The following is a 21,688-nucleotide window of genomic DNA, read 5'->3' on the forward strand; positions in this document are numbered from 1 at the left end:
TACTTGATTTTCTCCTGTTTTCTCCACCCTCTCTCAGCCTTAGCAGGCTACTCTGATGCCACCTGCAGTTTCTCCTGGGTGGACATGGTGAGGAAGCTGCACAGAAAAAAAACCCAGCTATTTCCTCTGGGACTCCAGCGGTTCCAAGTTTTCCTTGGGAAAACATAAGGCCTTGAAGGCATGGGTCAGGGCTCACATGGTGCCAAAGTCAGGAGCGTTCACTCCCATCCCTGGTCTTGGCTCTTGGAATATGTGGCCCACTAGATTGTAAAGGTTAAGGAGACTTAAGTTAATATAATGACCTGTGCCTGCAGGATTGGATGGCAGATGAGCCAGGCAAAGAATTCTTTCACCTTCACTGTGACTCCTGCTGGTCTGAGCAATGCAAACCCTGTCTTGAGCTTGGTGTAGAAGTTCAGGAAAACTCCCCCAATCCTCACACTTTCAGCTCAGTCTAAAGAAAGAAATGTCTTAATGGAAACATGGGCCTACATGAGCGGCAGGCTTTGGAGTAGTGCAGGTGTGTCTGGCCCTCCATCTACTGTCACTGGAGGTGGTATGCTAGGGCAGTGTCCATATGTCTTCCTTCACTCTGAAGATATGGCCAAAGAGGAGGACTGGGGTAGAGGTATATAGGAGTGTTTATAGAGCAGGGGAGTCTGGCTAGTCTCCTCTGACTGTAACAGTTCGTCTTAGATACAGGAGACTCAGAAAAGCACCTGTGAATAGAAGGCAGAAGGGCATGGGTAGAATTGACCAGTTCATCTTCCCTGGACTTCTCATGATCAGAGAGCCTCTGGCTGCTGGTCTGAGATTGATACCCTCCCATAATCCCCACTAGGAGTTGCACTCCCAAGGATGGCTCCCCTGAAACAGAGAATCTACCTAGAGTACATAGACTAGTTGCTGGGTGGGGCTGGGATTTGTGAGTGGGGGACCAGGGGGCAGCATAGTCATACAGAGGTGACGACATACTGAAGTCTCCTGTTCAGATGAGTTCCTTTTCCTCAGCACAGCTGGAGCTGCTGTTACAAAGAGGTGTAAAATGCAGGTTTAGGAGAACCAAGGATAATTAGCTAGTTCACAGCCTTTCTTAGAGTTCACACAGAACTCTGAGCACCCCTCCCATTTCATTTAAATATGTCAGCAAAGGTGAGATCAGCAGGTGCAAACATCATGTGGTGTCGGAATGGGAAGCTGAGATATGCCCCCCCATTTCATGCCAGGAGAAGGGGTTTTAATGGGGCTCAGGGGAGTGTCTGTATGATATTTTGGAGAGTATGTGGGGTCAGAATTCCTACTGCCCTCCTCCCTGCCACTCCAGTGTTGGCTTCTGGAAGGCTTAGCCTCCTGACTGCCAGCAGGATGTCTGTGATGGTGCCACACAGAGTACCCAGTCATGAGCCTGCTCAAGAAGGCTCAGAGTAGGACAGGACCCAGATGTCCTAGGTATCTAGGGAAGTGCTGCTGAAGAGGCCTCAGTTTCCTCTGTAGTACCTCTTGGTTTTTCTGTCGAGCCCTAACTTGTCGAGTGGAAAGACACAGGCAGCTTTCACCTTATTGTGGTCACTCCTTGCCACCCTGGAATTACCTGGATTCTTTCTTCTGGCAGCCACAATGAAGCTGGCACACTCGGCTAGCCTGCTGAGCATTCTGGGAAGGAGGAGACAATGGACTTCTTTTCTACCTTGGAATTTCCTTCAAGTTCATAACCATGCTCCCTTGAAGCAGCACTGGTGCAGGTCATCCCACCTGTTCCCCTGGCGAGCCATCTCTCCCTACCTTTCTCAGCTTCTGCAGCAGCCTTCTAAAGCACAGCTTTGCTCGAGGGATGCCTCTGGTTAGAGATGCATCTGGGACACTCTGTTGCTCTGGGGGGTGAGGGGAGGTGGGTAGGACTTAGGATACATAAAAGAGTGAGATAGATTGATAGGGACACACTCTCTGGCTTGCTGCGACCAGCGACCAGTGTCCCAGTTCATCTGGCTGCTTCTAAGTTCAGTCCTGGTCATGGTGCCTGTGTGGTGGTTTAGAAATGGCCACATCTTTGAAAAAGCAAAAGGGAGTGGGTCTAGACAATTCAGCCTAGAAGAGGTGGGGTGTGTCAAAGAGTGACTGACAGAGAAATCAGAGTGGGAAGGAAGTGGGCTTGGAGGAGACAGCAGTTCCAGGAGGAAATGACAGTCTGGGATGTTTGCAGAACTGATATACGAAGATATACGAAGAAAGGGAACTGCAAGCTTTGGAGGGTGAAGGGGGGCTCCAGTTCCTACGAGAGTCTGACAAGAGGCTGGAATGAGCTTAGCTTGGGACATTCAACAGAGTCCTATAGGTTGGCCTTGATAGCTCTCAAAATTATGTTCAACTTCGACTTTTTTCATTGTTTCCTGTCATCTATTGTGCATTGACTGCATGGGAAGTACCTTACTCCAGGTTAGACTAGAGATCAGACACAAGTCTTGCCCCCCAAAGAACCGCATGATGGAAAACACATAAGAAAACAGACTACAAAAGGAAGATTTGGGGAGGGTAGTCTATGAGAGTTTCCTGGAGGAGGTAGTTTGGGAGGAGTCAGCCTCACTGGGAGGATGATGCAAAGGGCACATAAGAGCAATGAACTCTGGGGAGCTTGGTCCCTCCAGGAAGCTGATTAGTTCAGGTGACTGGAGAGTGATGTAGGGCAGGCATGATAAAGGCTAGGAGACTAGCATCAGGATATTCCTGTTAGTTGGGAGAGCAGGACAGATTTAGACTGGGAAGCTCCAAGGTCAGACTTCAAGTTTGGAAAGATGGCAATGGGAATGGCCTGGAGCCCAGGATGTAGGAGGAGGAACAGAGAATCAAAGCAAAGCCAAAGATATTCCTGTGAAAACTGAGACACACACTGGTTGTGGGGTGAGAGAAATGGAGAGGCCACCTTAGTTAGTTCAGGGCTAGCCTAGGGTGTGCAGTGAGAGCTTGCATCCAAAAGATGGAGGAGACTAAAAAGAAGGTCCACCCTGTAGAGTACTATTGAAGGCACCATGCAGTTGGATAGGCTCCATATATATGCAAGAAGACACAGCCCAGGAGGCTTTTGCATCCAGGGAGGGTGGGCAGATGGAAGCCCTTAAAGGAGAGAGTGTGAGGCAGAAGTGGGGAGGGATCACTATGAAATCTCAGGAGATATTACCTTTAAGGGCTAGTGGAGGAAGAGGACATACTAAAAGAGGGATTCAGAAGGAAAGACAAGGACTTCAAAAATACCACTGTAAATCAGGATAAGTATCCCTTATGGGAAAATGCTGGGGGCCAAAAGTATTTTGGACTTTAGATGTATGTATGTATGTATGTATGTATGTATGTATGTATGTATGTATGTATTTATTTATTTACAATTTTGGAATATCTACATATCTATTACATCACACACACACACACACACACACACACACACACACACACACACACACGTATATCAAGATCTTTTGGGAATGGAACCCAAGTCTTATGGCACAATTAATTTATAGTCTGTATACACCTCATGCACACAATCTGAAGGAGATTTTATACAATATTTTTACTGTGCCTGCTTTCTGATTGACACTTGTCCCATGAGATGAGGTGTGGCCTTTTCTACTTGTGGTATCATGCCCATCCTCACAGAGTCTTTTGGATTCAGACATTTGGATTAGGGATGCTCAGCCTACATTACAATATGAATACCGACATAGACATCTTGGCTCTTGGGACCTAGAAGGCCATTGATGACTTCATAGAGTGGGGAGGGCAGAAGCCGGATGGCATCAGGTTGAGGATATGGAGGATGCAAGTGTGAACCCCAGCCAGGAGCTGGCCAGTGCAGAGAGGATGGTGAAGATGGATGCCTGGGGACACAGGGAAGGGCTGTGTTAACCCAGAGCACCAGGTTGAAGAAACAGAGGCTTGGTGCCTGCCGAGTGGCTGCTAGGAAAATCACATAGAGTTGTTTCCATATACCCTTGACTTGCAGACACAGCAAGGCAACGCTGACATTACTCTTTATTTACAATTATTGGAGACCAAGTTTCACTGTGCAGCCCAGGCTGGCCTTGAACTCACAGCAATTAGCAATCTTCCTACCTCGCCCCACTGAGTGTTGGGATTGTGTATGTGAGTGTTGTACACAAGTCATCTTGTCTCTCACAAAATTATAATTATTCTAATCATGGAAGAAAGATGTTCATATAATAAAACCTGGGAAATTACAAATAAGCATAAAGCTAGAACAGTACTCCTATCCACTGGGAATATGTTCAAGGACTTTAGTGGATACCTGAGACTGCCAACCCAGGTGTTTACCTCTCTTCCATACATGTGCATATGGATAATAAAACTTTACAAATGATGCACAGTAAGGGATGGACAGTGATAATTAACAGCAACATATAGCAAAACTCATGAGAATGTAAACCCCCCTCTCTCCTAAAGTATCTTGTTATGTTTTATCTTTTCACTTAAAGGAACAGATAAATGCTTCTCTTTCATGTACTCAGATTTCCAAATCACTGCCTTTGTACTGTGGGGCCATTGTTAAGTATAGTACAGTAGCCCAACAGTCAACGTGGTGATGGAGATGGCTACCAAGGGACTACTGGGCAGGTACTACATACAGGCTGAATGTGCTGGACAGAGGGATGTGCCATACTCTGATGGGGACAGAGGGAGGTAATTTGAGATTTCATTATTTACCTAGAATGGCATTTAATTTAAAACTTATAAATTGTCTATTTCTACAACTTTTCATTTAATATTTCCAAAATATAAGTAACTGAAACCGTGGAAAGCATCTAGAAAAAAGGGCACCGTTGAACAGCTGATCAGCAACCTCACTGCCTAAAGATAATAACTGGTGCATTTCCTTCAAGTCCTTTTCCCTCCTGATACATTTCATACTGTAGAACTTGTATTGAAAGTAAAGTATTTTTCCCTTAAGATCATACTTATTTTCTTCTACAAAGCTTTATGTATGATTTTTCCATGTTATTAAATGTGCTATAGATACATTTTAAAGTGAAGATGATTAAAATTTTTATTTTAAATGTATGCATGTTTTGCCACTTGTATATCCTTGGAGGCTTGAAGAGAGTCCTGAATTCCCTGGAACTGGAGTTATGGATGGTTGTAAGTCACCATATCAGTACTAGGACCTGAACCTGGGTCCTCTGCAAGAACAGAAAGTGCTCTTAACGACTGAGCCATCTCTCTAGCCCCTGGCAATAACATTTTAAAGGCTATATAGTATTCCATTTAGTGGAAAACTGATGATATATGGTTCCTTTAAAAATTCAATGTAAAATTTACCCTGAGATTCAGCAGTTCCATTTTTGGGCTTACACCCAATGGAGTTAAAAGCAAGGATCAGCTCAGGTTTTTGCACATTCATAATAGCACTCTGCACAACATCCCAAAGGTGGAAGCAAACCAAATGTGCCTGAGGGACTGATGAGAAAACATATATATTATTCAGTTTTACAAAGGAAGGCAGTCTTGGCACACACTCTAACATGGATGATCCTTGAAGATGTCATGCTGAGTGAGGTAAAGGAGATGGACGGACCGACAAATGCTGTGGGATTTTACTTGCTTCATGTACATAACAGTCGTTGAGTTCAGGGACAGAAAGTGGAAGATGGCTGCTGGGTGCTGGCAGGACAGGAGAGTGACTGGCTTGGTGGGAAGATGAAAAAGTCCTGGGGATGGGTGGATATTGTGGTTATACAATAACATGAATATCTTTGATGCCATAGAACTGAGAGTGTTCAAAATTGTACGTTTTATGTTCTGTATGTTTTACCACAATCAGAAACAAACTTAAGGACTCATTTTTTTTTTGAAGTCAGGTTTACTTACATACAGTAAAATCTATCTTTTTTTTTAGAAATACAACTCCATGTATTTTGATAATAATGTATAGTTGACCATGGTGTATTTAAGGCACAGAATATTTCTGTACCCTTCAGTTACCCTAAGTCCCTTTGTAATCCATTTTCCCCATCACCAGTGCCTGAGAGGCTGCATAACCACTTTTTCCCCTAGACACACAGTCATTGCATTTAAACGAAGTCTGAGCACAGCCTTCCGACCGTGGTATAATGCTTTGAAGACATGTCCACACTTACTGCGCACATCAGTAGTTACTCCTTCTTTTATTGCTACCCGATGCTCAGTTCTATGGACCACCAAGCTGTGTTACAATTGATTGATTTACCAGTTGAGTGCTATTTGGATTGTGTGCAGTCTGGGCAGTTATAGGTAGAGATGTGACAGATAACTGGCCTTTGCTGAGTACAATGGTCAGCATGTGTATAACTCCATAAAGAAGAGTCTGGCTGTTTGTCAAATGGCTGCGCTCTTTTGCATTTCCAGCAGAATGTCTGGTTTCCAGTGGTTCCCAGTTCTTCCATTCTTCACCATGTTCAGCATCGTCAGGCTTTGGATTGTTTGTGAGGCTTTAGGGCCAGCCCTCTGATAGGCATAGACTCACCAGTGTTGTGGATGCAGCTTGCGTTTCCCTAGTGATTTGAAATGCGTCTTTCATGTGCTTTTTTGCTTTTTGTGTCTTTTCTGTATTGAAAAGACTTTTTACCTATGTTGGGCCATTTCTAATTAGGTTGTTTTCTTTGTAGGTGACTTTTAGATCATTTAAAGTTATAGATACTGCTTAAATATCTATACTTTAGATACTTGTATGTAAAGCACTCTGTGTAAACAACATTATATAAAAACCATCTTACCTAAAACTTGTCTTCGTTTTGGAGTGTGTACATCAAATAATATGAAACTATCGGGTCAAAGAGAGTAGACACTTTTCAACACCTTTTCTTAAGTATATATTGTTCCATAGTTTGTAAAGTGATAGTACCAATTTATTAACCTTCTGGTGATTGCAATATGATGAGCATGTCAGTTACTATGTTATTTTAATTTGAATTTCTTTTGTTATGGCAATTTTAAAATATAATCACTAAGCAGTCTATTTTTTTTGTGTGTGTGTGAATTTCCTACATTTTGCCCTTTTAAATGTTAGATTGATACAGAAGATGGATGGAGAGATGACTCAGTAGTCAAGAGCATTTGCTGCTCTTGGGAAAGACTTGGGTTCAGTTTCCAACACTCACATGGTGGGTCACAACTATCTATAATTGCAGTTCCCTCGGCATCTGATGCCCTCTTGTGATCAATGTGGGCATCACACATGCACGTGGTACACTTGCATACATAGTGCAAGCAAAACACTTACACAGGTAAAATAAAAATAAATCAATCTTTAAACAATTGTTTATGGCACCAACACTTCCATGGCTCTCTATCTACAGGGTCACCTGCAGAGTTTGTGACGCTTAATACCATGGGCACCAGTTACACCATTTTCATTTTTTCATGAAATACTAATTGGGTTCAGCCTGGTTTCCTTCATGCTCAGAGGCCAGGGCTAATTTGTATAGCTGTCAAGGCAAAAGTAATTTCAGAGCAGGAGGGAGAAATCTTTGTCACTAGTTTAAAACTTGGACATTGGCGCCAAGACTTCTGTGAGGGGCAGCAGTTTCTTTGTCTAGACTGCATGATTAATGAGTGTGCTGTATAGCTAGAGTCCTCTCTGAGAAAATGGCTATACCACTTAGATGTGCACCCACATAACCTGTGGATTCCTCTAACAGCTCAGCACTTTATTTATTCACAATGACAATACAATTAAAGCCACTTACGTTGTTTGCGCTTACATGTCACTATCCAATAGATTTGGGTAACAAACAGTTCCTGTATAGAGACACAGTTCTTTTTAATTATTAAAATTGCTGCTATTTTTATTATATTCCAAATAGGTGGTATGGGATGTGATATGACTCAGAACTACTTGAATGAATTTTGGCTTAATGACTCTAAAAAGTAAAAAGCATTTTGTTTTCTCTGACAAATGACTCTAGTTCGTTTGGGGTTTTTCAGACAGTTGGTATTTTATAGTAGCTTTATGGCCGCCTCGTCATCAAACCTGTAATTATGAGTTTGGTTTCTCAGCAAGTATGGGAAATTTTATCTAGTTTTTTTCCCCCCAAATACTTGTCATGCTGGAAGAAAAATGGCATATGCCTGTCATGCAGATCAATCTCCCAGGTATTGTAAGCAGAACCAGGAATGCAGAACAATGGACAAATGTGTTTTCCGAAAATTTATGGATCTATGATTTGTTGCAAAGAGTCATTAATTTCAGAAGGTTTATAAATTCCAACAGATTCCTTAAGTCAAGTGTTTCCCAGATCGGGGGAGGGGAAAAGCAGCATATCTCACAGCACTGTGAGAAGGAAGACTTCTATTTGCATGGTTTCCCTCCACCTTCCAAGGATTCCTTGGGTCAGCATGTGAAACGGAGATGGTCATGCCTGTCTGGGTGAAGGTCATCTGAATTCTGAAACTGCACGACAGTCGTTACTTGGTCTTCATCATCCCCTGTGCTTGCATACAGAGGCAGAGTCCATACTCCCTTCATGCAGTGAAGACCTTCTTCTTTGAGAAGAAGACTCTGACATTCCTTGGGGTCATGAATGAATATAGCTCTTGTGACCCTTGGATATTGCAGAGGGAGCATTGTTTTAGCATCTTAGGAATCCGACCACTTGCTAAGACAACACCTAGGCAAAAGCTTGCACAAACACTTGCATGTTCTGTTACTGGGTATTAGTTCCCTGCCAGAGCATGGTTCCATGTGGTTTGTGTTTGTTTGTTGTTGCCTTTTATATCCCTTGGCTCTTGTAAGTCTGGCTAAAGTAGTTATACCTACTTTGATTTTGGTTTCCTCCCCAGGTGGTACTATGTGGGCAGAAAAGATGGGCAGTTACTATGATGTCATTGTGATGAGAATCTACCTCAGGTTATTCTGAGGAGGAAGGGCATGTCTCACAGAACTACCATGTTACAGAAAGACCAAGAAATAGCTGGGACCCTATGAACTATAAGCACAAGCTCACTTCCTGCAGAAATTCCCTTTGTTTTTATTTCTTCTCTCCTCTTTGGGATCAGCTGCGCTCTTTCACTGTAGCCAGCTTTGTTCTGTTATTGAGATCATGGCTGACTACAGCTCTGAGGCTTTTGTTTTATGACTTTAGCTGCTTCAGAAGTGATAGCTGGACTTTATTGCCCATTTCTAAATATCCTAGGGAAGGGACTGCTTGTCCCACAACTACTGTGGCTAGCAATATCACATGAGAATGTTTCAGTCTGATGAAGACTTGCAGAGGAATGTAGGTAGAAGAGAAGATTCCGACAATGGCAGCAACAGGTAGCCGCACTCGGGAACTGTGTTGGGCTGCATATCTAATCCCTGGAGCCTGACTTTCAAGTTCCCGAGTACATTCTAGCAAAGCCAGTGTTGGGAACTTGGCTGCCATACGGATTATTAGCTAAGCTTTCATTCTTGGCTGGGTTCTACTCTGTGCCTGGTTAGCCATCTCATATGTGTTTGTTCTGGGTCTGGAGGGGACCTTAGCGACAGGAGGTATGTGGGTGGAGGATCAGCAGAAGTCCCTTATCACCACTAGAAGAATGACCCAAAGAACATGTATTTATGTTAGCAAGTTCTTATGTTGTGGGCTTTCCCTCTGTAGCCATTCTTCGGCATTGTTGGCTCTCTGAAGCACAGTTCTGGTCACCTCCATATGATCTTGCAATCACAGGGCACATAAGGCTCTGCAGAGAGGCAGCTCTGTGGCCATTCTAGAGAGCATTTATCACATATGTGTGCCTTTGGGATATGCTTCTAGTTATGAGCCATTATCTTTTGTAGCTACCACAAGCACCAAAGTTAGAATTCGAATGTGTGGATTTGAGTCTCAATTTAATAATTTACTATTGCAGTAACATTGTTCTAAGCAGTTTCTCTCTCTGAGCCTTAATTCTCAAACTTAGGAATGGGGATAGTGGTACCTAGATGGGTGATGTCTGTGGGAACTGTGAAGCATGGAGACAACTTTCTTTTTATCTCTGTCATCCTCTCTGGGATCTGAAAGATGGTTAGAGTTTCGCTTCTTCTTTTGGCATTTTTATTTTTTGGGTCTGAGTGAATACCTGCCCCTCCCTTAAAAAAAAACCCAGAACGTAGGACCATTGGTAGTTAAAATTTATGGTTAGGATTGTGCAAACAACCTCTCATTTCTGATTGGGCAGGCCTTGTGGGAAACATGGCCTTCACTACCTTTGGTTAGCTATTAGGCTTTTCTCATGCTCATGAGGCTCATCAGAGGTCTCCCTGTTCCATGGTTCTCCCTCAGGGGTGGCTTTGCTTCCCAGTAGCCATTGGACAATATCTGGAGACATTTTGTCACAGCTGGTGGAAATGGGGCTGCTGGTGGTAGCTAGTGGTGAGAGGTCAGGGATGCAATTAAATGTTCTACAGTGCAAAGGCCAGCTGTTCACTACCAGGAGTAATCTGACCCCAGATGTCTGCACAACTTTCCTCTGTGACCTTTTTTGACTGTTAAACTTCGTGTTGGTGGACAAGGAAAGGAAAAGGTCTATGTCATGACTTTTCTTTTTCATCAAAAGGTGTATTTTACCACCACCCACTAAGTTTCCTTTGAAATTTAACTTGGAATCTACATTTTTATTCCATAAGAGGTTTCCCGCTTTTGCTAAAGCCAGAGGCACTTGTTCCCTCCTGTAAACAGCATAGACTTTCCTTAATGAAAAGGGCAAATTGACGCTACTTGCACTCTACCCTCCCAGGAAATATTAGACCTTCTCCGCTGTCACTTACTATCTGTAGAACAGAAGAAGAAATAAGGAAAAAAACAAAAAACATAAGAGTAAAAACCACAAAAACAAAGCAGAGACAGATACCACTCTATGATGATGGTGTGTGTGTGTGTGTGTGTGTGTGTGTGTGTGTGTGTGTATGTCTCTGTGATCTGTCATTCAGACTATCCATTTAACTGCTAGGACCTGAAGGAGGAAGTTTCCTTCTGCAATGCTGTGTCTCTAGTTCTTGGAACACAGCAGTAAAGCCTTTCAATACAAACTATTTTTGTGATTGGGAGAAACATCAAGAAGATTCATGGTTCTGTTGAATCAGTCACTCACATTGGTCCATCTGACCTTTTCAGAACAGTATCCTTAGAGAGAATGTTTGTGTGCATGAGAAAGAGAGAGGGGGAGAGGGAGGGAAAGGAGGAGGGAGAGGAGGAGAGAGAGAAAGAAAGAGAGACAGTCAGACAGACTGAGACAATGAGTTAGTTGGCTGGTTGGTGCTACTGTGGGTAACTCCCATTAGAGCAGTGGCTGGGGTCCCCACAACATGAGGAGCTGTGTTAAAGGGTCACATAGCATTAGGAAGGCTGACAACCACTGCTCTATAGGGTCAAGAAATGAACTTGATTGCAACCAGCATTAAGCATAAGAAAGGAAATATTGAAGAGAAATATGCAAGTCTGCCTCACATACAGTAAATATTATTTTATGTGCTCTGTGCATAAATATTCATCCAGCCTTGATTATAAAATATGCTTATTGCTTAGCTGTGATCAAAATGGTCTGAAAAAAATCACTGATGTATATACTTTAGGTTTGTTCTATAACATAGGTCAATTGAAGTCTTGAAGATGATCTTTGTTATAGATAAGTGTCCTTAATTCTATCATCTCACCATTCTTAAACCAATGACTGCCTATAACAAGAAGTAGTTTGTTAAGCTTGATCTAGGTTTACCCACAGTTAGTCTGGAGCCCATTGGAATATACATGGCCACAGGATAGCCCTCCTATCAGAGAATTTATTGAGGACCAAATCCAGAGCTAACATCTGGTTGTAGCAACTGAGTCTGGGGTTGAAGGGAAAGTGAGATACCTTCAAGTAGGAAGACTCTTTTGAGCACACAGTGGCCTTGTGACTAGCTGATGGACCCATGCCACATTTAAGACTATCAGCCAAAGCTCTTGGAACACTGCCAGGCTCCATCCAAACCAACACATCCCATGAGGTCTTCCTTATGGGTGACATTTTTCCAGTTCTGCAGAATTGTCCATCATTCTCCACTCTCCCTGCCTCACCAGGTCTTAGCCATACCACTCTGGTTTCAGTGTCATAAACATGCCCATCTCCTGTCTTCCTTGCTACTTCTGTACATGCCTCTTCCTACATCAATGGACCTTTTCCTTCCTCTTACTCATGGCTTAACTTGGACCTTCCTACTCACTATAACTGTCTCTTGCATTAAGGGTCATGAGGACAGCTACCGCCTCCATTTTGGCCCCCATGGGAATGCAGTGTATGTGCTCAGTAGGCCTCAGGTGACTATAGCATGGGTCTTGGGCTTTGGGGTGGAGCTAATTCCAATGGCATTATGGGACTGAATCACAACCAGTGAGGAGGAAGAGGAGGCTGCTTACAGGGTCTGGGACTTACACAGTCAGATGGCTTTCTCATTCTCAACTTCTTTGTCTTCCCTCTAATATATTTTGGCCAACTTGATATTTTTTCTTTTGAATAGTCTCTATGTGAACAATTTAATGAATGAAACCTTCTTTCTTTATTCTTTATTTAAAGCAATAAAATTAAATAAATTCTCCAGAAATTGATTCCCAAATCAAATCACTCTTCCCATAATGCATTTAAAGGAAATGGAGAGCATAACATTACATGTAATTCAATGGATTTTTGATGGATCATAATGATATACATATGTGGTTAAAGTGCCCTTGGTTTGGATCTTTGATTATTGCCACAGGCACATAGACACACATTTCCCATACACAAAGTCTAGACATTCTGTCCAAGAGAGACTGTATGAATGTCTGTGGCCCTTAAGTCAGGCTTTTCTTGGGCCCCACTGTTCCTATTGCTAGAGAAAGGGCCTAGAGTGGATGAAAGCAGAAATGCAGCTCCTGCTACCAAGGAGCTGGCTCTGAATTGAGTTACAAGGACCCAAGTACTTATCATTCATTGGACTTTTTTTCTAAGACATGAGAACTATGCATGCCTGGATGTTCAACATAACAATCAGACTTGTGTTTACGATTTGGGAACTAAGAGGCTGAGTGTTCAGTGTTGCACAGCTGTCTGGATACTGAACATATATGAGCTGCAGAGGGTAGTGCCACTTGGACAGGCTGTGACTCAAGTCTCAGAGCCAGGAGGGGCCTGAGAGGCCTGTGGTCTTTGTGGTCACCTCATTTTATAGACAAGGAAACTGATAACGGTCTTTTCCTTATCTACAATACCATTTTATCAGATGCTTTGCACAAGTCAGGTTGAGGTAGACAGACATTGGCTTTTAAAATTATTATTTATTTCCTTACTTATATGGCTCTTATCTCCCCGTGGGGAGTCTACTTTGGGTACATTCTTGCAGGAGTCTTGTTCACCTTGAAAATGGTAAAAAGTTGTCCTACTGTAGCTCAGTTGAGGTCACTGCAACATGCTGCTTAAGGAAAGAACCTGTTTCTTCATCTTCTCCAGTTTCTGGAGCTATCCTCCTGTTCTTTGTGACCTTCCTCCATCTTCAAAACTAGCAACATGGGCAGCACCTTGCTTCTGTCCTTCTATTGTTGCCTTGTCCCTAGACAAGTCTTCCTTTGCCATCTTCCTAGAAGTACCTTTGCATTTACAGACTATTGTATAGTCCAGACCAGTCTCTCCATCTCAAGACCTTTAACCCTGAGTAAAGCTCTTTTTGTCACGGCAGATGACATTTATAGTTTCCTTGGATTAGGACCCGGCCATCCCTAGTACACCAAGATGCCTGCTCTCTGAATGTCTCAGACTAGCCTTCTGATATATCTTCAATTCTGTGACCACCTGGTATGTTTTCACAATATGTTGTATCTGTTTGGTGGGGATAGGATAATATAAAGTGTTTTGCCTTTAAAATAGCTAAATTTCATTTCTGTTGCTTATGACCAAGAATCAATGTGGTAAATGTGTACTATGTAAGAAATTTACAGGCATTAGCTTTTAAAATCCTTAACCTTCCTAACAAGGCTCTGCCCCCATTTTACAGGTAAGAACATTGTATCTCAGAGTGGCAGTGACATAAGTTTGAAGGCTCCTGGTGGATTTAGAACTGAAAGGTAGCTAGTTTGATTGGAGAGTATGCACTTCATTCCTTTCCCAAGGTGCAAGTGGAATGTTCACTAGGATATGAGGTCTGAAGCAGCTTGTTTTGATAGGGAAGACAAAGCAAGGAAGAGGTGGTCATGAGGGAGGCTGGAGAGCAAGAGGTGAATGCAAGACATGAGCCTCAAGAGAAAGGATGGTAGAAGTTGGTGCCCAGGTCTTGGAGGTACAATGCCATGAGAAATGAAGGAACCAATGATTCCTTCTTGGGGCATAGAATACTTCTAAATGGACCCAAACCATGGGCTCTGTGGGCTGTCCACAGTAAACTCCTGACTCAACTCACCTGGGCACCCTACTTGAATCAGATCCCTTTGTGACTTCTAATCTCCTCAGAATGTGGGCTGGTTAAACACTTGAAACCTTTTTCCAATACCAGTCAGCCTCTCATAAACAGCATGCTTTTCAAAAGCAAAGACAACTCTTTGTTTAGATGGGCAGAAGCAAACAGGTGATTTCTTGAGTTTGGTGATGAGACTAGGCCTAATGTTAAAGACCCCTGGCTTCTGTCTGTTCTCCAAAGAGAACTTGCAGATTTGCTGAGGGTTGGGTAATAATTAACAGTAGAACTCTTGCAGTGATCAGCTGGACTCATTACTTTGGGGCATTAAGTGAGATTGTAGTGTGTGTGTGTGTGTGTGTGTGTGTGTGTGTGTGTGTGTGTGTGTGTATGCATGTACACCTACATATATACATGGTGGAACAAGATGAACAAGATGCTCATTTCATGGTGAACAGTAAGTGAAAAAGTAAAGAGACCCATGTTCTACAGTTTGTTTTGAAGGTGCACCATCAGTGGCTTGGGATTTCCCAGTGGCTCTGTCTTCCACATTTCTATAAGATAGGGGCCAAGCCTTTTAACACACAGGCCTTGAATGAATTCCAGTTCAAGCTACATACAGCACCACCTAGGTGTACCATCTAGATGTAGTAAACAGAAATGCAGGCTACTCAGTTGTATCTGTTACTGTTCTCATTACCGTGACCCAATACTTAACAAGAAATAACTTAGGAGAAGGTTGATTTTGCCTTATAGTTCCAGAGGAATACAGGCCATCATGATGGGGAGGACATAGGGGTTGAAATGGAAAACAGATGATCTCATTGCATCTGTTATCAGGAAACAGGCAGTGGAGAGTAAGCAGAGTCAAACTATAAAACCTCGAGCTCTGCCTCCAATAACCCTTCCTCTGATGATACTCCACCTCCTAAAGTTTCTACACTTTCCCCAAACAGTGCCACCACCTGGGGACCAGGTGTTCAAACACCCGAGTCTGTAGGGGACATTTCACACTCACACACAGCGCTGTTTAATTTGAAAGTCAGATTTTAGATTAAAAAAAAAAAAAAAGAATATCCCACACATTATTAAACTGCACTAAACTTATTTCCTTGTACTAGAAACTATTTCTGTTCTTTATGTGAAACTCAAATTCCACTGAGCAACCTACATTTTATCTGACAACTCTAAACAGAAGCCCACTGCTGCGGGGTATTTTCAGACATGGAAGTGAACAGTAGATGTCTGTAAAAAGAGACTATTGACCTGGATTGACATGGAGGCTAAGAAAATACCCTGAAGTCAAAAGAAATCAAACACTGATGATCTATGGGTTACTGATTTGGGAGAGATGGTTAAGTTCTGATTGCCAAGGGCATCACTTCCTCTCGTCCTCTGTGCCTCTACAGTGGCCATGACTAGGAAGATTTCTGTCATAGATAGCATCAGGATCAGACCCCTCACCACCTTCTTAGCTGCTGACAACTGAAGACAAAAGTATTAGAGGAGATGCTGAGCTGTGACAGACAGCCCGAAGCAATGACTAGACTAGACTATGTATGCTACCTGCTGTGTACATTCCTGCTCATCTGCCCTCTGCTATGGGGGAATAGTAGGAATAAGTACACCTCTATATACAACTTTCCATCAGCTCTGTGTCTATGAGGGAAAAAAGAGATGGAAAACAGAGCTACTTCTCTTTGAAGCATACATACAGAGAGCTCTTGGGACAGCAGAGAGCTTAGGCTCTTATTAACTCGGAATTGAACTTATCCTTGGTGGCCTTCCTCCAATTTTATGATATGTGTGTGTCTTCAAGTTTATGTGTATGGATATTGCAGCAGACACTAGCTACCATTAAAGCAATCTTACAGTCATGGAGAAGGGTACCTACAGGACTCTGATGGTCCTGAAAGGGACCAGTGGTGACTCACTTGGTGGTTTGTGGTCTCAGGATGAAAAGAATCAAATCCATTTGTGTGTTCAGAGACAGAACACCATGACACTGGTATTTGGGGCAACACAATGGAATGGTGTTGTTGAGCACTTCTGGGTGCATGTCATACAGCTCATGGCACAATGAGACAGAGGACTGGCTTAAATGTCATAGATGACTTTCTTTTAACCCTTTAACTTTTTCTGAGCTGCGTTTCCTCACAGAAATGAAATGTAGACTACAGTCTTGTTAGGTGATTTTTTAATGACTTAATGATATAACATTTGAAAATGCTAACAGATAGTAAACATTCTGTACTTGCCACCCTAGTGTCTCCTAAACATCTCTGCTAGGAGCCCTCATGTTGTAATTATTTCTTCTTTGACTTCTTCCACAGGACTGTGTGTGAAGGGCTGCTTCCTACCTCTCTTTCTGCCTGTCTTCCTGCATTAGACTCAATAGACGTTTACTGAGCTGTATATATATCAACACTTAGTTTTTTCTGGGGTGGGGGTAGATTCTAGCCTTTGCGTCTTCATCTCCTCTCCCCTCCCTCTCTCTATCATTCCTAGTGAGAATATCCTGTCATATGGAGCCCCTTTCAGGTACAAAGTCCTAGGAGTATGTTACAAGAGCCTCATCTTACTCTCGATGTTGGATGCTGTATTCCCAGTGCACTCCTAGATAACGCAAACATACCTATGTCTGAGTAACCTCCCAGTTTTGCTATTATAATCTTCTCAGCAGAAGTTCTAGGATACATGTGACCCCTATCAGTTATTGATTTCTGCAAATTTGTTAATTTTTATCAGTGAAGATTAGGTTCAAGCCACCAAGCTGCTATTAAGTAACTTTCTGTTGTAAGATATGAGGATAGGTTTGAGGATGTAGGTGACTCTGAAGTTGACTCTGCTGGAGGTGCAGATGACTATGAGGTGTCTCAGGCCTGGAGAGGGGTGGATGAGGATGTCAAATTCCTCTAAGATGTGGTGATGCATTGATAGAGACGGGCACAGGGTTTAACAGGAACACAGAGTAGGGCTCTTTTTTTCTCAATGAACTTGGCACCTTGTGAATCCCATTGCTTCTAATTTTAACAGGTGGCTGGGGGAACTAAGTTATAGCCCCTGACCTCAAGGACTCTGTCAACAATAGAAATTAAGAAGCAGCCAGTGGCTATGTTTATTTTGAAAGCTCTGTTGCTAGTCTTCCTGCACTGGAAGAAAAAAAAAAAACTTCTAAGGAATAAAAAAGCTTGAGGACATGTGAGGTCCTGGTTGTTTGGAGTGTGAGATGGATTCAGTCAAGAGCACCCTTGATGGTGGGAGCAGGAACGTGTCTTATGGCTGGCTATGTGAGCCCCTGTAAGAAATAACACATTCTTCCCTCTGTCTTTCACATTAGCTTTACTTACACGCCTTTCCCATGTGAACTTGCCCGCATGCTTCGGACACTTGCTTCTCCATTAGCTTCTGTTTCTTATTTTTCTCTTGGTCTGAAGCTCCACATTTTACCGCTTCTCTTGGAGTCTCATTCTCCTGTCTTCCTAGCACATTTTTTCCTTTGTATATTTGTGCCCTCTTTTAACATGGCCTTCTGCCTCTACCTCCATGTTCTAAAGCATACCTGTCATGCCCAGGCCTGGGGAGGAAATTTTCACTTCCAGCTGTGCTTTGTGTGATGGGAAAGCACATCTGAGTGTCTGGGTATCCTAGGAAACAGAACTCTAGTTTCTGAGCAGTGCAGATTCCTCTCAGTGTCTTTGTGAGAAGCCGTGAAAGGGAGAGTCTCGCACCTGGGCAGCCCAGGAGGCTCAGTGCTGGGGCTGGCCTTTGTGCAAGGGGAAGGCAGAACAATGGCCACTTTTTTCTGTCCTTGAAGTTCCTGTTTTCTCATCTTTCTTTTCCCTTCTGTCTCCTTCTATCATGTTTTTCAGTGCCATTTCCTACATTTCTTTGTTCTTTTTTCCTCTTTAAAGGTACACCATCCTTTTCTCCATATCCTTCTTTGACTTTGTAAACTAGAATCAGGAGTAGTGTCAGAGAGTCTGTTCCTCCCTGGCTTTTCTTTTCAGAGGACATTGTGGGAGTTGGGGGTCAAGAAAGATGGAGAACACTTAGAAGGCTTGCCTATGACAAGTTCTTTATGAGAGTAGGAGTATTTCATTTTTTTATTTTGAGATTATACAAGCACAAATTACATAATATTTTCATCTACGTATGGGCTTTGTGTGTATGTGTGTTCATGTGTGTGGGTGGGTGCAAGCACAAGCTTTCGTGGTGCTTGTGTGTGGAAGTCAGAGGACAGCTCTCATATATTGGTCCTAAGGCATAGTCTACTCTTTGTCTGAGACAGGCTGGTGACCCTGGACTTTCAGGAACCCACCGATTTTCTGCCTCCCATCTCACAATCACGGGCCTTACAGGTGTGCCTTACCATGCCTGGCTTTTTGATGTGAGTCCTGGGGATTGGAAGTCAGGTTCTTGTACTTGCAATGCAGGTACTTTACAGGCTGAGTCAACTCCCCCACCCCAGTCTAAAGCATGAAATCTGAAAGCTAAAAGAAATCTCCATCACTCACTCCAATAACCTAAATCCAGCGCGGGCTTTCTCTGTATGTCCTCACGTGAGCTGTGCAACATCAAGTGCTTGAATACTGCTACTGGAATGTTCTACCACACTGGGGAACCTTGTGGGGTTGGTAGCTAATGCTGTATTCACAGTCATCTCTGTGCGTCTATTGTCCTCGATCAGCATCCTCAGGACCTGTTGGTCTTGAACCTGCTTCCTAGAGCCATAAGGCCTTTCATATGGTTCTTTTTGCCTGCATTTGAAATCTTTCAGAGAGGCTTCACAAAGAATAGTTAAATCAACCATTCTTGCTACTATGCAGTTTTCCACATGAGTCATTCCCCAATGCTTCCGAATAGAGGGGCTAATCTTGGAGAAGTTATGAGGGATAAAAGTTATTATCCCACAAAACAAAGAATAAGGTAGCAAGTTTAAGTCAATATTATTGATCTTATGTCAGAAGCAATGTCAATTTTGTACTTTATAGTTTTCAGTACACATATTTTTTTTTTTGAGATAGTATCTCACTGTGTAACCTAGTCTGGCCTTGAACTTGGAGTTCTCTTGGCTTGGTTTTATTTTTAATAAATATCTTTTTCTTTATTATTATGTGTTTTAAATTTTATACATCAGCCATGGGTTCCCCTGCCCTCCCCCCTCCCGCCCCCATCCCCACCTTCCACCCAGCCTTTCCCCTCCATTCCCATGTCCTCCAGGATCAAGGCACCCCTGGGGATTCATTTAAACCTGGTAGATTTCAGTACAGGCAGGTCCTGTCACCTCCTTCCAGACTGAGCAAAGTGTCCCTGTCTAAGCCCAAGGTTTCAAACAGCCAGCTCATGCACTAAGGTCAGGTCCTGGTCCCACAGCCTGGATGCCTCCCAAACAGATCAAGCTAGTCAATGGTCTCACTCATCCAGAGGGACTGATCCAGCTGGGGGCTCCACAGCCTTTGGTTCATAATTCATGTGCTTCCATTCATTTGGCTATTTGTCCCTGTGCTTTTTGCAATCTTGAATTCAACAATTCACACTCTTGCAGATCCTCCTCTTTCTCGACAGTTGGACACTTGGAGCTCCACCTGGGGCCTTGCTGAAGATCTCTGCATCCATTTCCATCAGTTATTGGATGAGAGTTCCAGCTTGACTGTTAGGGTGTTTGGCCATCTGATCACCAGACTAGGTCAGGTCAGGCTTTCTCTCAACCATTGCCAGCAGACTACAGAGGATATATCATTGTGGATTTCTGGGGACCTCTTGAGCACTCTGCCTATTCCTGGTTTCATGTGGTCTTCATTTATCATGGTCTGTTATTCCTCATTCTCCCTTTCTGCTCTTGATCCAGCTGGTTTTATAAGTGCAGTCATTACAAGCATGCCTCTCCGTGCTTGGCCCAGAACACTTTTCATCTTCAACACAGTGTAATTTTGTATCTAAAACTAGGTCATTGTATTCCTCTATTTATTTAATAGAAGAAAAAAATAATAAAGGACCTAGAGTTTGAGTGACTTGTATCAAGTGGATAGTTCTCTGGGCCAAGATTTAAACCTAATTCTTCTAATGCTTAGTCCTCTACTGTTCCACTCACAAATATATGTGTGCCCTTGTCCCCACCAAGTACCAGCATTGTCCTTGGATTATAAGCAGTGTGTTGTCTCATTAATACTTGCTCTACGCAATCTAAGAGTATTCTTGTGGACTTGCGTATGTGTGTTTCTGGGTCTGACTGTAGACGGTGGGAAAATGAAAACAGTGAAACCCAGTCCAGGTCGAAGAACGGTTTTTGGGGCAATTAAAAAACATATCAGTAATGTATAAAGACCACAGGCATAGCTCCCAGTCATAAACATCGGTGTAATTTATTTATTTGTTAACAATTCTGAGTGTCCAGGAGAAGAATAAGTTACTTCTTCACTGAAGTTAATCCCGACAAATTCTTTAAAGAGAACAGGAGATGTGACTATGGAACTTTGAAATGAAAGATGTAAGGGCCTGGGAGCATGAAAGGAAGGGGGGGAATTTTACAAGGGACAGAGGAATGGGAGAGACCAGGTTTGGTTCAGGTGTGGGTTTTATGTTGGAGACCATGTGTTCTGCTCATGATTTGGGACTAGGACTCCAGTAACTGGTAACTTCTCCTTTGCAAAGTGAAACCCAGATGGCTATATTTAATTCCACTCGACACCACTGGTGATTCACCCAGGCTCAGGTGCACCCACATACAGCTGGCACTAGCTTTGTGTTCTTTCCAGGCAAAGCCTGCTACAGCCCAGCCTCCCTATGAAACAGGAGGGGACAGACAGTCTGTGGTAACCTTGACTCTTTTGTGTCTCCGCCACAGCATCCTGGCCACTGCGGGAACCCACTTCAACACCCATGTGGACCTGCGGACACTCCGGGCTGTGCGTGTCCTGAGGCCTTTAAAGCTTGTGTCAGGAATACCTAGTGAGCACCTACTTTCTTCTTTCTGATTGGCTAGTATCCTCAGTTGGATCCAGGGTGTAAGTCAATGTAAGACAAGCATCTTCCTGGAAGGAAGCCCTGACATGCAGTAATTGGGCATAGCATTGTACTTATAAATTTAACATTTCCTCATATTTAAACAATAATGGAAGATTTTTTTAAAAAGAAAAGTCAGGAAAACAACAGAATAGTAAATGAAGATCATTTCTTATTGTAGCACTCTGAAATAAATGTTAATTTGATGTATTTTTCATTAATTTTCCCTATGCATTTTAATATAATTGTAATTATTATATGTGTGTAGTTTTATCTGCTGAA

General features: G+C 42.9%; 1 protein-coding gene across 1 annotated transcript in view; it reads left to right on the forward strand.

Annotated features, from left to right (window-relative positions):
• The window catches only part of Cacna1e (calcium voltage-gated channel subunit alpha1 E), a 472,757-nt gene that overhangs the window by 226,891 nt on the left and 224,178 nt on the right, over nucleotides 1-21,688 (forward strand). The window contains 1 exon segment of the mRNA XM_036202180.1: nucleotides 21,249-21,352. Coding sequence (XP_036058073.1) covers nucleotides 21,249-21,352 — 104 coding nt within the window.

The sequence above is a fragment of the Onychomys torridus genome, chromosome 11 (genome assembly GCF_903995425.1).
Source record: "Onychomys torridus chromosome 11, mOncTor1.1, whole genome shotgun sequence".
NCBI lineage: Eukaryota > Metazoa > Chordata > Mammalia > Rodentia > Cricetidae > Onychomys > Onychomys torridus.